Raw genomic sequence first — 13,767 nt, 5'->3', positions numbered from 1 at the left:
CCTGGCTGCCCCGTCACATCAGGGCTCCAGGACTTCACTGCACTGACTTCACGACTGACTGCTGGGTGGCCCAGCTGGTGTCAATGTATTGTGTTTTTCTCCATGTTCTTCTACGGTTTTGTTGTTTACAAACAGCCTTTTCTATCGGGAGAAGAACCGCCAGAGCATCTTTGACAACAGGCTCACACCAGGCAAAGGATGTGAAACACAGGTTTGCAGTGGGGACTGGGGGCCATTCATTCTTCCTTCTGCTCATCCTCTTTCCCTATTTCCTATTTCCTTTCTCCCTCCCTCCCTCCCTTTTTTTAATCCTTACCCGAGGACATTTTTCGATATTTTGTTCAGATAGGGGTGGGGGTGGGGGGAACATCAACACGAAAGGGACACATTGAGTGGTTGCCATCCGCACCACCCAACCAGGGCCAGGGACAAACTGCAACTGAGCCATGCGCCCCTAGTGGGAACCGAACCAGGGTCTCTCTGGACCGCAGGCCGACGCTCTAACCACTGAGCCAAAAGGGCCAGGGCCTTATTTTATTAAAAAAAATTTTTTTTTCTTGAATTGACTTTTTAAAGAGAAATGGGGAGGGAGAAACATCAATGTGAAATGACAATTGGCCTCCCCTGCACATCCCCGACCAGGGATCGAGCCTGCAACCCGGGCATGTGCCCTGACCAGGAATTGAACCTGCAACCTTTCCATGCACGGGACGATGCCCAACCAACTGAGCCATAATGGGCCAGGCCCTCTGGCCCTGTTTCCTATTTTGGACCAGGTCTGCCCTCAAAATGGACTCCTACCCTACTTCCTCCTCTTTTCCCCGCCCAAAGACCACAAATCCACACATTTAATTTCTGGAGTGTCTCCAGAACTCTTGAATTATTTGTGCAAAAATTCTGAAAAAGCTAGAAATAGTCCCTCCCTTGTTCCTAGTCTCCTGAGTTAACCATCATCCCTTGATGTGATTCATGCAAGCACACCTGTGTCTGAAGGGCTCAGACCTGCTTTAATCCCAAATGCAAGGGCGAAGGGCCCACTGCCACACAGACAGTGGGGTTGGGAGACGAAGGGAGGGAAGGTGAACGCATCTCCCAGGCACTCAGAAAAGCCTGTGTGCAGCACAGGAGACTTCAGTCAGAGTGGTCACAAGCTTGGTCACTAGACAGATGACTGGAACCCTGTACTCACTACTAAAAACCAGAGCTGCATGTGAAATCTTGAATTTATGAGGAGGAGGGGGCAAAGGACGGGAAGCATATGCTTATCTGTCCTTTTCCAGACCCCTCTGGGTTGGGGACCTGCAGGAACATGAGTGTGGGCCCTCAGAGACCTGCCCTAGGGCTGAGCTCTGGTCCTTTACTGGGCTGGGGTTTCCTCCCCTGCTGCCCTTGTGTGACACACACGGACCCATTTCCCTGGAAAATACGATGAATAAATACTTCCTGGTACTGAGAGAAGAGAGAACGACATTGTGTACCTGACTGTTCAGGTGTATGTAATGAACTGATTTTATATTCTGATCCTAAGCTACCTGGCTAAACTCACATTTGCCTTCTGGGCTCCTATGTAGGAAACTACAGCATGTCAACAACAGTGTATTTCCTCCTTTTCCATCCTTCTTCTTTAAATCTCCCTGTCTCTGCCCTGGCCGGTTTGGCTCAACAGTTGGAGCGCTGGCCTGCAGTCCAGAGAGACCTGGGTTCGGTTCCTGCTAAGGGCGCATACCTCGGTTGCAGTTTGTCCCCGGCCCTGTTGGTCGTGCGGGTGGCAGCCACTTGATGTGTCCCTTCACGTCGATGTTTCTCTCTCTCTCTCTCTTTCTCCCCCCTCCCTCCCTCCCACTCTATCTGAACAAAAAATGGAAAAATGTCCTCAGGTGAGGATAAAAATAAATAAATAAATAAATAAATAAGTAAATCTATCTCCCTGTCTCCTATGCATGCCATGCTACAGAGAAATGGAAACAGCAAAGCTGAAGATGAGACGGGGCCCCCAGGAGCCCCGAGCCATGCAGCTCTGGGAGGATGAATCCATGAGACCCCTCTTGGAACACATCCCACAGGCCAGGCTTTTGCCTCCTCCCCGAAACCCAGTTCTACTCTTAGACATGGACAAGAATGTCCTCGGGGCTCCATCCCTAAGAGCACAATGCTAGAAACAATACCAAGAACCGCTTCTCTAGACACAGAAGATAACCAACAGCAGCAATGAAACCATCAACCCACAGCTATGTCAGCACAGTGGCCCTAGGGGTGCTGGGTCCAACAGGAGGAAGGGTCCTGTGGTCCAAAAGGGTCTGCACTGAGAAGACCTGGCGCAGACTTGCAGTTTCACTTCACAGGTGGTGCCTGCCTTTCCTCACACGGTAAACACCCGTGTGTCTGTTGCCCGCGGTGCTAGAGGTAAACGCTGTAAGAGCAAAGGCTCTTGCTCTGGGAGCTCCTGGCCAAGAAAGTACCGCCTCGTCCTAGGCAGACTGTCTGCAACCCGTGTGGCGAGGCCCCTGGAGCCACCAGCTCCATGGCCATTCTCAGGATGTTCCTCAGCCTGTGTACAGACTGCACGGCAACACCTGAAACCTATGCCAGCCAGGTCAGGATCTGGACAAAGCTGTGCAGCTGGAGGGCTTCGACCGGGCCTGTGCAGGAGCAGCAGGACCTGAGTGAGGACAGAGACCAGTGCGGTGTGTGCCCACATGCAATCAGGATGGATGTTCTGAACGCTCATGGAGTCCAGACATCAAAGCGTGTGGTTGGGGGAGGGGTGGGAGGGAAGACCAGGGTTAGGTCAGGTTTGCAAGAGATTTCTATATAAACCCAGGGACTTAGCATCAACACAAACACAAATGTTCACAAAGTTTTCAGCCTTTTAACCTTAAAACAACTGAAAATAAAACTGTCAAATGTTCCTAATCAACGTCATTAGATTTTTCAAAAACAGATTTCTTGGGGGTGGGAGGGTTAACAGAAACAGACATTTAAAAACAAACTAGGTGCCTTGGACTGTTTGGCTCAGCAATTAAAAAGTGTTCACCCTTGGACTGAAGGGTCTCGGGTTCAATTCCAGTCAAAGGCACACACCTGGGTTGCAGAACTGATTCCCCAGGCCCCATTGGGGTCTTGGGAGAAGCAACCAATCGATGTGTCTCTCACATCAGTGTTTCTCTCTCTCCCTCCCTCCCTTCTACTCTAAAATTAATAGGGAAAAAATATATCCTCAGGTGAGGATTAATAAAAATAAATAAAAACAAGCTAGGCAAGGCAATGTAGGAAACAGGCTTTGGGCTGCTCCTCCTTGAGGGGGCACTGGGCGGGCACACGGGCACCAGAGAGGTGGCAAGAGTGAAGCCTGGCCCTGCAATGGTGGGCCCTGGTCTCAGGCATGCACCTCGACCAGGAGCAGCTGTGAACTGCTCAAACGCTCTCCGCCGAGGTTTACCGGAGAAGGAAGCGGTCTACAGATACTCTGTGGACACCAGGATTGGACAGCAGTTGGCCTCTAGGCTCTGTCTGACAGTCCACTCCATCTTGATAAAAACTTGGTGTCTACCAGAGCCCATCACCAACAAAACTTATTAAAATTGATTCCTGCTATTTTGTGTTTTATGTCTCTTTCCATAAACAGATGGAGGGCAGGTGGAAGATATGGGGCACATTCCTAACCCCGGGCCACCATGAAGGGCCATAATCCCTTCCTGGGGGCAGACCTCTGCCAAGTGGCCTGGAAGCTACACACTCAAGTTCATATCTGTGTCCTTAGCAAGTCCTGTAGCCACCTGTGCCTCAGTTTCCTCATTCATTACACGAGGCTGAAGATACCTACTGCACCGAACTGTTGCGGTAGTAAATGCACCTGTGCATATAAAAAAACACTTCTAATAATCCTTGACACTAATGTGTTTATCCGACTCCTCCCCCTGGACCAATGGAGCAGCAGTTCTCCCTGGCCAGGTGCAACGCCACCAGCACGCGAGCAGTGGCCGGGACAACCCTGTAGTAGAAGCCAGACAGTGCGAGGCACTCCTGCAATGACTCCGCACACACCAAATGCAACGAAGCCCAGGACTTTGCATAAAAAGAGCCACAGGGGTGCTTGTTGTCCCTTGATAGCAACCAAGTGGCCTGCAGCACCCACAGCAGATATCATGCAAAAAGCTGGTCAATGGCAGAGCCCCTACTCTCTAAGCAAGGCAGACTCCTTCTTCTTCCTCTCTGCCGGGAGGTCAATGAGTGGTCTTGGTCAATGAGTTCACAGAACACTCCCAGAAGGCCATGCTCTGCTTTTCCAGACACAATCGTTCTCTAAAACACGGGTCTTACACCCAGACAGCACCCATCAAGTGTGCATCAGAAACCGGGGAGGAACCCGATCTGTGCAGGGAATGGCGGAGTTGGGGCACATTTGCAGGGTGCCAGAGAAGGGGCATGGGAAGACCAAGAGTAGGTGGCACCCCAACTCCTAGAGCAGGGTTCAGACAGGAAGCAGTATTGGCTCTAGGCACTGAGCTATGTCTGGAAACATTTCTGATCCTTCTGACCTGGGTGTGGGGTGTTCCTGCACTGTGCCACAACACAGGGGTGCCCCAGCCTGGGAGTTCTCAGAAGTGCTGCTCCTTAAAAGTCAAGGCTTTTCATTTGGGAGGTTTCATTCCACCCCCAGCACCAGGCTCCTCCCCACCATGAAGGCCACATCCTGAGTCACCTCATTCTACTTGTCACCACCTTAAAAGCTGTGCCTGAGAAACTTCCTCCAGCTGAGGCCACGTACCCTGACTGGATCCTCTGCGGACCTCTCCCTGGGTCAACAGGGGCAGGAAGTTTTCACCGTGTGCCAGTCGAGGTGCTCTGGTTCCATGAGACGTGGGACGGGACGCATGGAACCCTGTGCAGGGTCCCGCAGGACTGTGTGCTGCACTCGGTCGTCCCCACTACTGAAGAGACACTGTACTGGACGCACCACCAAGTGCTATTTCCAGCAGCCGCAGAGACACCGCTTTTGTGGAGGGGAGATGTCACACCCTGAAGAGGACCCCCCTGCCCCAAGGAAATGCCACATAGCTTCCGACCCCAGGGCTTCTTCCTGAGAAGGCAGCAGCATAGCCCTCTCCATGTTGCAGAGTCCGAGACTCCTAGTAAGATCCCCTCCTGCTCCATTAGCGAAACGATTTTAAAGTCCAGAGAATTCTAAAATGAAACTCTGAGGTCAGGATGGGCACCCTCGGACATCAGGCACCCTTCGGTCCAAGGGGAGGTTTGGGGACAGAATTGGGACAGTAATTCAGCTAGAAGGGGTTGCAGTAGCCTCGCTCAGAAAAGTCTGAAGGGACACCCCCACGCCAAAGCTGAGCAAAGCATGTGACTGAGCTGGCACACATGACAACCAGCAGTGCTAGGAATCAACATTCACACAGGCCCCGAGTTCAGACACTGCTCCGTGAAATGAGACTAGAAAAGGTAGTGTTTTAGCCAAAAGCATGAACTTCTGTTTCTTTCTGTTGAGCTGTTTGACAGCCTATGAAAGGGCCACGTGGCTGGGCCCAGAGCATGGGCATTTTCCTCCCTTTCCCAAAACAAGCCAGAGTTTAATTCAGGACACACACCTCCCATCAAACAACCCTGCTTGTCTTCTTTAACAGGTAAAGGCCATACCTCCTCCCTGCATCATTTTGTAGATTTTGCTCTCAATGTGGAGCTGAGGGTGTTTGGTTTTGACACATTCAAGCTTGATGGCAACTTCTTCTCCTGCAACAATGTCCGTACCTTGTAAAGAAAGAAAAGCACAGCATTAATTATCTGGTGCCCACTACCTAACCCAGTGGCAAAACGCGCCAGGAACAGGAGCACTATCCAAGTCTTCCAAGGACCAAAGGATGGTTGTGCTCCATTTCCTGTCATGAGATGGTGTCAGCAATCCACAAACCCCATGGAAAATTATCCTTCCTTTCCCTTTTAAAACAGGGAGTATTTAATATATACAGGCAAGTCTAGTTTGCTGTCACATCACCCACCTCTGTGTGTGCCCACTCGGATCACATCACAAGGGGATCCAGAGAAGGCTGACAGCCCTGGCCGGTTTGGCTCAGCGGTTAGAGCGTCGGCCTGCGGTCTGGAGAGACCGGGGTTCAGTTCCCGCTAAGGGCATGTACCTCGGTTGCAGTTTGTCCCCGGCCCTGGTTGGGGTTGTGTGGGTGGCAGCCACTCGATGTGTTCCTTTCACATCGATGTTTCTCTCTCTCTCTTTGTTCCTCCCCCCCCCCCACCTGAACAAAAAATGGAAAAATGTCCTTGGGTGAGGATAAAAACAAAAACAAAAACAGAGAAGGCTGACAGGTTCGGGTTCTCTTTACAGCCTCCCATCTCTCCTGCTCTGAACCTTCCTATTACCTTGTTGGTCAGCCCCAGGGAGATTCCATGTGTTCCTGCAATGCCTTCTGTGTGGTCCCATGTCCCCATGCTGATGGGATAGGCCTGTGTGTGCCTGTGCACTTTTCTCTAGAGGGAAGGCTGGTTTTCACCAAACATCAAATAACCTCAATCCACTCAGCCCAGGGATCCAGCTGCACACCCCTCTGAACAGTCAGAGCACTTCTCAGATGGGCTCAGCTCCCAAGGTGGCAGCACTCATGGCTAACTCACTATAGGCCAGGCCAATGGACACGGAGTTGGGGGTGGGGCCCTCAGCAAGCCTCATACTCCCTAGGCAACAGAACATCACTGTTCATTTCTTACTGACACTAGACCAGGAAGAGGAGAAACTCTTTTCTTTTTTTCCCCTTATCCCTCACTCGAGGATATTTTTCTATTTATCATTAGATAGAGTGGAAGGGAGGGAGGGAAAGAGAGAAACAGAGAAACATTAATGCGATAGAGCCGCACTGACTGGTTGCTTCCCGCATGACCTGACCAGAGCCAGGGACAAACCGCAACCGAGGTACATGCCCTTGACCAGAATTGAACCCGTGACTCATTGGTCCACGGGTCAACACTCTAACCACCGAGCCAGGAAAGAACTCTTATTTTCAAAGCCCTGACTGCACCTATGCAACATGCACCTGTCACACACCTTTTGAGTTTTGTACTAAAACTGGCAAATACGTCTGCTAATGCCTCCCAATTATCAGCCCATAAGTTTCAAGGTAAAATTGGGAGGTTTTAGCCCGGCCGGTGTGGCTCAGTGGTTGAGCTTCGACCCATGCACCAAAGTTGCCAGTTCGATTCCTGGTCAGGGCACATGCCCAGGTTGTGGGCCCGATCCCCAGTGGGACCAATCGATGTTCTCTCTCATTGATGTTTCTATCTCTTTCTCTTCCTTTCCTTTCCTCTCTAAAATCAATCAATCAATCAATGCTTTTTTAATTGGGAGTTTTTATCTACAAACATTTTATGTTTTCCTCCAATAAGGAACCGCAAATGTGACAACCATCACCCCTCTGGCTCACACACAAATACTCCAGAGTTCCAACCTGACCCCAAGCAGCCTCAAGACCTTCCTCGAGGAGCTTTACCTGGAAAGAACAGAACAGTCTTCCCTGGCACATGTCCAGCACTCTGCTGGCTTTCCTCACAGGTGCCCTGCAAATATGAAACACTGTGATCCTCCCCAGTAGTACGGTTGTTTGTGAATGAATTAACATTGGCTCCAGCGGCCCAGACAGACCCTGGGACACTTCCTTCCCCCAGTGCTTGGTGATTCAGTTTCTCTCACCATCTACGTACGTTTGGCTGGGAGATTGGCAGTGTGTTTCACGAGGAAGTTGTGGAGATAAACAGGGTAATGGTTACAAAGCACAATCAGACTCCCAGACAAAAGACAGACTAGGTTAGCAAGCATCACAACAGTGACCCACCTGCAGGAGAGCTGCCTGCTGATACTAACATCCACTACTAAACGCCCCAGAACCCCAATGAAAACAGTCTCCTCTATCTGGTCTGCTCAGATGACTGCATAGGATGCAGCCACGACTAGTGAACCTGAATACAAAACCGGCCCCGAGTGCTGGGTTCAGTGGGAATGCCCACCATCTGACCACTGCCAGCGGCCCTCTAGGTCTAAGAGCTTCATTTCTCATTGCACAGAGACTCGGGCACTCGGAGACAGACAGGTAATACATGTCCTTCTTCCTGCCTGCAGTTGGGACAATCTATCCAATTACAAGAGAAATGATTTCACCTCAAAATATACTGTGCAAATGAAAATGAACTCAAGAGTTCCTGTGAGGACCTGGAACCCTGAACTGAACTCGCCAGCCTAGGATAAATGGATGACTCATCTTACCAGTGACATCAGCAAGTCCACACACTCATCACTGCCACTCTAGCCAGGATGCAGGCCCTCAATGAAAAAACAGCCTGGGCCTGGCCGGTATGGCCCAGTGGTTGAGTGTCGATCCTGCACCATGAGGTCGCCGGTTTGATTCCCGGTCAGGGCACATGCCCGGGTTGTGGGCCCAATCCCAGTGGGGGGCATGCTGGAGGCGGTTGATCCATGTTCTCTCTCATTGACATGTCTATCTCTCTCTCCCTCTTCCTTCCTCTCTCTCTAAAAATTAAAAAGGAAAAAAGAAAAAAAAAACATCCTGAGTCTGGACAGACTACCCACCTGACTAGTGCCTTGGAGAAGGCGGAAACACTTCAAGCTCCACTCACTGGGGCTAGTAAAGCCAACAGTTCCCCCTGCAAAATGACAGTCTGCAGGACACAGGACCACAAGCAACTCTAGAACACACAGGAATTCCCTCATCCAACTCCATGGTACCAGTCCTCCCTCAGGATCACACCTGCAACAGGACCAGCCTCTGCCAGGATGGGAGACATCAAGATGGCCCCAAGTGTAATGACTCAGGAGAAGGGCTGCACATGGGCTCTTGGTCACACAAACATGAGCGACACACACTGTGGGTGCCTCCCTGGGAGGTCTTCGCCTACTGGGGAGAAGAACCAAGCAGTAGAGCTTCAGGTTCTGTGTGTTCCTTGGAAACCAAACATCAGAGGCCACTGGGCAGAACTGAGGGCCACCAGTCTGCAGCCCTGCTCCACCCTCCCGACAGCCTACAGCAGCTCCATGCGCCAGGGGCGGTGATGTTCCAAGTCTCCTCAGACTGCCACCCACCAGTGCAGGAAGGACAAATACAGGACAGAGGAAGCACCATGGAGTTCTGATAACATGTGGAGCTCTGATAACAATGTGATAATGCTGCAACATTTTAATCTTATTTTGCAAAAGTATTGGTCTGTGACAAAATGGAAATCACAAAAGCTGGTGCTTCATAGCCAGTAACTTTTAGAAGTACTTCTACATGGAAGCAAGAATCTAAAGAGATACCCCTGAGCTCTGGTTCCACATTCAGAACAAGTCAAAACCCAGTGCCATGTCAATGCTTCCTCATCATGTCTGCCTACACTATGGGCTTCAGCTCCCAAACAACCTCAACTCCTGGGCAACTCTCAGTCCCTATTAGCCAAAAGCGCCCCTTACGAGGCAGACAGCAGTCTATGTTCAGACACAGGTCAATGCTGGTCCTAAGAAAACAAAACTGTGTCAAGTTGAGCAGACAAGACAGATGGTAAATAAGTGAACCTAACCCCAAGCTTGACCCCATCCTGGGACAGGAAGGTAACTCCTGTTGAGGAGTGACATCCGCCAAGAACCAGGGAGAGGCCTCAGAACAGCAGGGCAGAGGTCACCCACAGGTAACTGTTGACAGAGCAGTTGAGGCGCTGTCATGACTTCTCACTAGAGCACTCAAGCCACCACCCTAAAGGACACAGGCGTGACTGGCCAGCCAGCACTTTGGAACACCTACCATGTGTTCCATACCCTGCTGGGTGCCACTGAGGAGCACTGAGAGTCAGCAAGGGGAAACATGAAAACCAGATATGAAGAGGTTCCTAAACTTTAGCACCCCAAAAAGGTGTTTGGGCTCAGCTGGTGCGGCTCAGTGGTTGAGTGTCAACCCATGCACCAAGAAGTCACCAGTTTGATTCCCGGTGAGGGCACATGCCCAGGTTGTGGGCCAAATCCCCAGTAAGGGCATGTAGGAGGCAGCCAATTGATGTTTTCTCTCATTGATATTTCTCTCTTTCTCTCCCTCTCCCTTCCTCTCTCTAAAATCAATAGAGGAAAAAAAAAAAAGATGGGGGGGGGTGTTTGGCATGTTGTTGAGTCAACAGACAGTCCATTCTCTGACAATGACAGAGCGACCGGGCCAGGTATCAAAGCCCAGAGCTGGCAGAACAAAATCCTCTATTCTGACATCAGGAATGGGGGTGTCCAAGGACCCTACCACCTGCCTCCAGAAGACCGAGAGAACACAGCTTCATGAGAATGGGGCTCAGACTGCGCCCCTCCCTGCTGAGCACCCCACCCGACTGAATTCCAGAGCAGCACCTATGCAGACCGCAGCACCACCACACAGCCTGGTCTCCACACGCTACCCCCCACACACTCTTCTTTCCTGAGGTCCATACTGAGGACACTGGCTTTGGCCTTGTTTTCAAATCTTATCAAATGCATAAGAGGTACCCTGCCAGCAAAGTCATGTCACCTCCAGCAATCAAAGGCTGAAGCTGGTGGAAGCTGAAGTGAGGGGGGCCCAGGGTGACAAGGCTTCCCCCCTGCAGCACCAGGTGTGGTGACCCTCTGCCAAGTGTGTGCTACACAGGGTATGTGAGTGCTGAGGCCTTCCCAGCCAGCTCTTCCCAGGAGCCTTTGGGATCTGTCAAGACTAGGGGAGGCAGACTGAGGATTGAGACCACACATTTTGGAGCCCATGATGACCCAAGTCCAGCACACATACTTTCTGAAGCCCAGGCATTGGAGAAACAGCCCCAAGAGACTGCCTGCCGGAACGGGCGACCTGGGAAGCACTGGACTGACCTGGCAGGGCACAGTGCAGCAAAACCATTTCTGCAAAGCAGGCTGCTGGGAAGACAGACCAACACTGGGCCTTCCTGGTACATGAGACCCTCTCCAAGCTGAAGAACAGCCTTTCCCTCCACCCAGTTTCAAAGGTATGGAAGCAAAAAGTCCCAGGTGGACATCCACAACCCCAAATGCCAGGCTCAAAACAAGGTGACCCTACCTGGTGGAGTCAAGAGTGTTCTGACCAATAGCCAAGTGACAGCACAAGAATGACGCAGGACATACTGATGTTCAAGACAAGGATTCAATTCCTTAGGTTATGCCTAATCACTAGGCCAAACAAACAGAAAAAACTATTGGTACAGATGACTCAGTCCTTTCTATGCTCTTTGGACCTCATCACTTTCTATGCTCTTTGGACCTTAACCATAGCATGTGGTGAGCACCCTCACACCCACTTTTCCAGCCACAACTTACTCCAGCTACAGAGATCGCTGCACATTCCCCTGGGGCAGCGTATAGCCCGAGTCAACGCTAGTGGAAAGACTGGCTGTGCTCAGCCCCACAAGTAACTCCAGCGAACCCCAAAGGGTGGCTGTGCAGGTGCTGGGTGAAGTGTGAGGGCCACAGTCCACTCACCATCTTAGATACATGGGACCCGTCAGCCTGATCTGTGCTGAGTGGTTCCTGGCATCCAGCAGGAGTTGAGGCCCAAAGAAGAGTGGTGACTAGGCAGACAGGGTTCCCACAGAGCTCCTACTCCAGCTGAGAACTCACATCTTGGTGAGTGACTTGGTGAGAACTCTTGTACAATGCGACTGTCTGAATCCAGCTTCAGAAACCAAGACCTGTCTGGAAAAGTCTCAGACCAGAGGACAAAAAATTTTTTAAATATCTACTTCTTGTGCTTGCATAAGGGTGGCTAATGGACTAGCTTCTCAGTCCGGCTTCTAGATCCTAGGTCACAAGTTTTGCCAAAAATCTACTGTTCTATAAATAAGGCAAACAGCTTGCATTTACATAGCACTCTGCCTCCCTGAACGCTGCTGAGAATGCAGCAGGCTGACTACTGGATATAAATATTTAAATAGTAAAGTCCAAATGTCTCCAAAGTGTGTTTTACTCAACAAGACAGTAGGCGGAAACACCGGTTCAAAGGCAACAATGTAGCATGTGACAGGGTTACCCGTGGGGTAAGCATCCAGGCAGTTACGAACTCCCAACCGTGTGCGCTCGCGGCCTGCGTCCGCTCCAGGTGACAGGAGGGAAGGCGGGGGCGGGGACAGAGCCGGGGGGACCATCTAAAGCACAACCAGGGGCAGGGCCCACATGTACAAAGCTATTCCTGACCCTCTATGACAGGTACACCAGCCAAACAAAAACACCCGAGCGGGGCTGCCAACAACCACAGGAAGAGATTACCCCCAAACTTGCGCAAGAGCAGTCCCTCTGCACCCCGCCGCCGCCAGCTGGACGGTCCCCAATCGGGGGGTTTGGAGTCACTTACACGCAATTCCCGAGAAACGCACGGGAGTCCTCTCCGAACGCCCCGCTTTCGAGTGCGGGCCTGCCTCTCGGCGCACCTGTGCGGGCGCGTCTCCCGTGGGTCGGAAACCACGTTCAGGTCTGCCTGGACCACCTACCAGCCACAGGGACGAGCTCGCGAGGGCAGCGCTGCCACCAGGTCGGCCTCTCCCGTGCCCAACGTGGCTCCGAGTCCAGGCACCCCGCGCGGAAGCTGGATGCGCAACACGTCCTCGGCCGCCGCTCCACCCGCCCGGGCTGGCCCACCTCGTCGCAAAGGGCAGCGGAGGCCGCGGGCGCCTCCGGCCGGCCCCGGGCGCTCCCGGGCCCGCCGCACCCAGCCCGCCGCACGTGCGCAGGACGCGGGGCCGCGCACCGGCCGCCACCTTTGTCTGTCTGCGGGCCGCCGGCGGGCACAGCGGGGTCTCGGGACCCCGGCCAACCCCGCAGCCCCGGGCACAGGTTGGGCAGGTGCCCCCGGGGGAGGCGCGGGCTGGCCCGGAAAGGCCGCAAGTTCCGGCCTGGAAGCCGCGGGGCCCGGCGGCCGAGACGGGCCCGAGGGGAGAGGCGGGGGGCGCATGGTCCCGGGGGGGGGCCGGGTCGCCGCCGCGGGACCGAGGGGGCCGAGCGGACGCCGCTCAGGGGCGGCCCCGAGCCCAGGGGACGGGCGCCTCACCGAGATAGATGTCTCCGAAAGAGCCGCTGCCGATCTTCCGGCCAAGCCGGTACCTGTTCCCGACTCTGAGCTCCATGGCGGCGGCGGCGGGCCCGGCTCCCTCCTGCCCTCCCGGCCGCTTCCTGGGTCTGAGCTCGGGGAGGCGGCGCCGCTGCTGCCGCTACTGCGGGTCCGGCTGCCGGCTCCGCCCCCCTCACGGCCCCGCTTTCACCATCGCTTTCCGTCCGCCCCGCCGCTCCCAGCGCCACAATACGGGGCGGATGGGACAGTCCGAGTGCCGCCGCCCCTGGTCCGGCCTCTGCCGGCCCCACTTGCCCTCTCCCCGCCACGGATGGACTCGGATCTTCCGGGCCTAAATCCCCCTTCAGCTGCCTGAAGGAGCCGCCGCCATCGCGCTGTGACGTCACTTCCCCTAGCAACCCGGGGGCGCGGCCGGACGGCCCGAGGGGCGGGGCCGCGCCGCCCGGGGGCGTGGCCGCGCTGTCCAAGGAGCGGGGTCGGGGCGAGCGTACTCGGGTGTCCCCGCGCGACCCCTGGGTCCACCCGCCCCCTGCTCCCCGTAGCGAACCCCGGGCCGGGAGCGCCCGCCCGGCCCCTTCCCGCGTGCAGGGCCCCGCGGGTGTTTGGGAAGCCAGCGGCTCCTGGCGACAGACCCGGGATGGGCCTGCAGGGAGCGCGCTCTGGGAGAGGGTGAGAGCGGGCCGAG

At 53.7% G+C, this 13,767-nt stretch overlaps 1 protein-coding gene across 4 annotated transcripts in view; it reads right to left on the bottom strand.

Moving 5' to 3' along the window:
* The window catches only part of CSNK1D (casein kinase 1 delta), a 32,076-nt gene extending 18,616 nt beyond the window's left edge, over positions 1-13,460 (bottom strand). For 3 of the 4 annotated variants that reach the window (XM_036269826.1, XM_036269823.1, XM_036269822.1), the window contains exons 1-2: positions 13,062-13,460; positions 5,650-5,760 (exon numbers count right to left, since the gene is read on the bottom strand). In XM_036269826.1, coding sequence (XP_036125719.1) covers positions 5,650-5,760; positions 13,062-13,137 — 187 coding nt within the window. In that variant the 5' untranslated portion in view covers positions 13,138-13,460. Of the gene's footprint in view, positions 1-5,600; positions 5,761-13,061 lie in introns of those variants that run through there. The other variant, XM_036269825.1, reaches the window with a different exon arrangement.
* Positions 13,461-13,767: the final 307 nt, after the last annotated feature.

This window comes from Molossus molossus, unplaced genomic scaffold, assembly GCF_014108415.1.
Source record: "Molossus molossus isolate mMolMol1 unplaced genomic scaffold, mMolMol1.p scaffold_m16_p_19, whole genome shotgun sequence".
NCBI classification, from domain to species: Eukaryota; Metazoa; Chordata; class Mammalia; order Chiroptera; family Molossidae; genus Molossus; species Molossus molossus.
The sequence above is the reverse complement of the archived record's forward strand: the minus strand, read 5'-3'. Positions and strand labels throughout refer to the sequence as shown.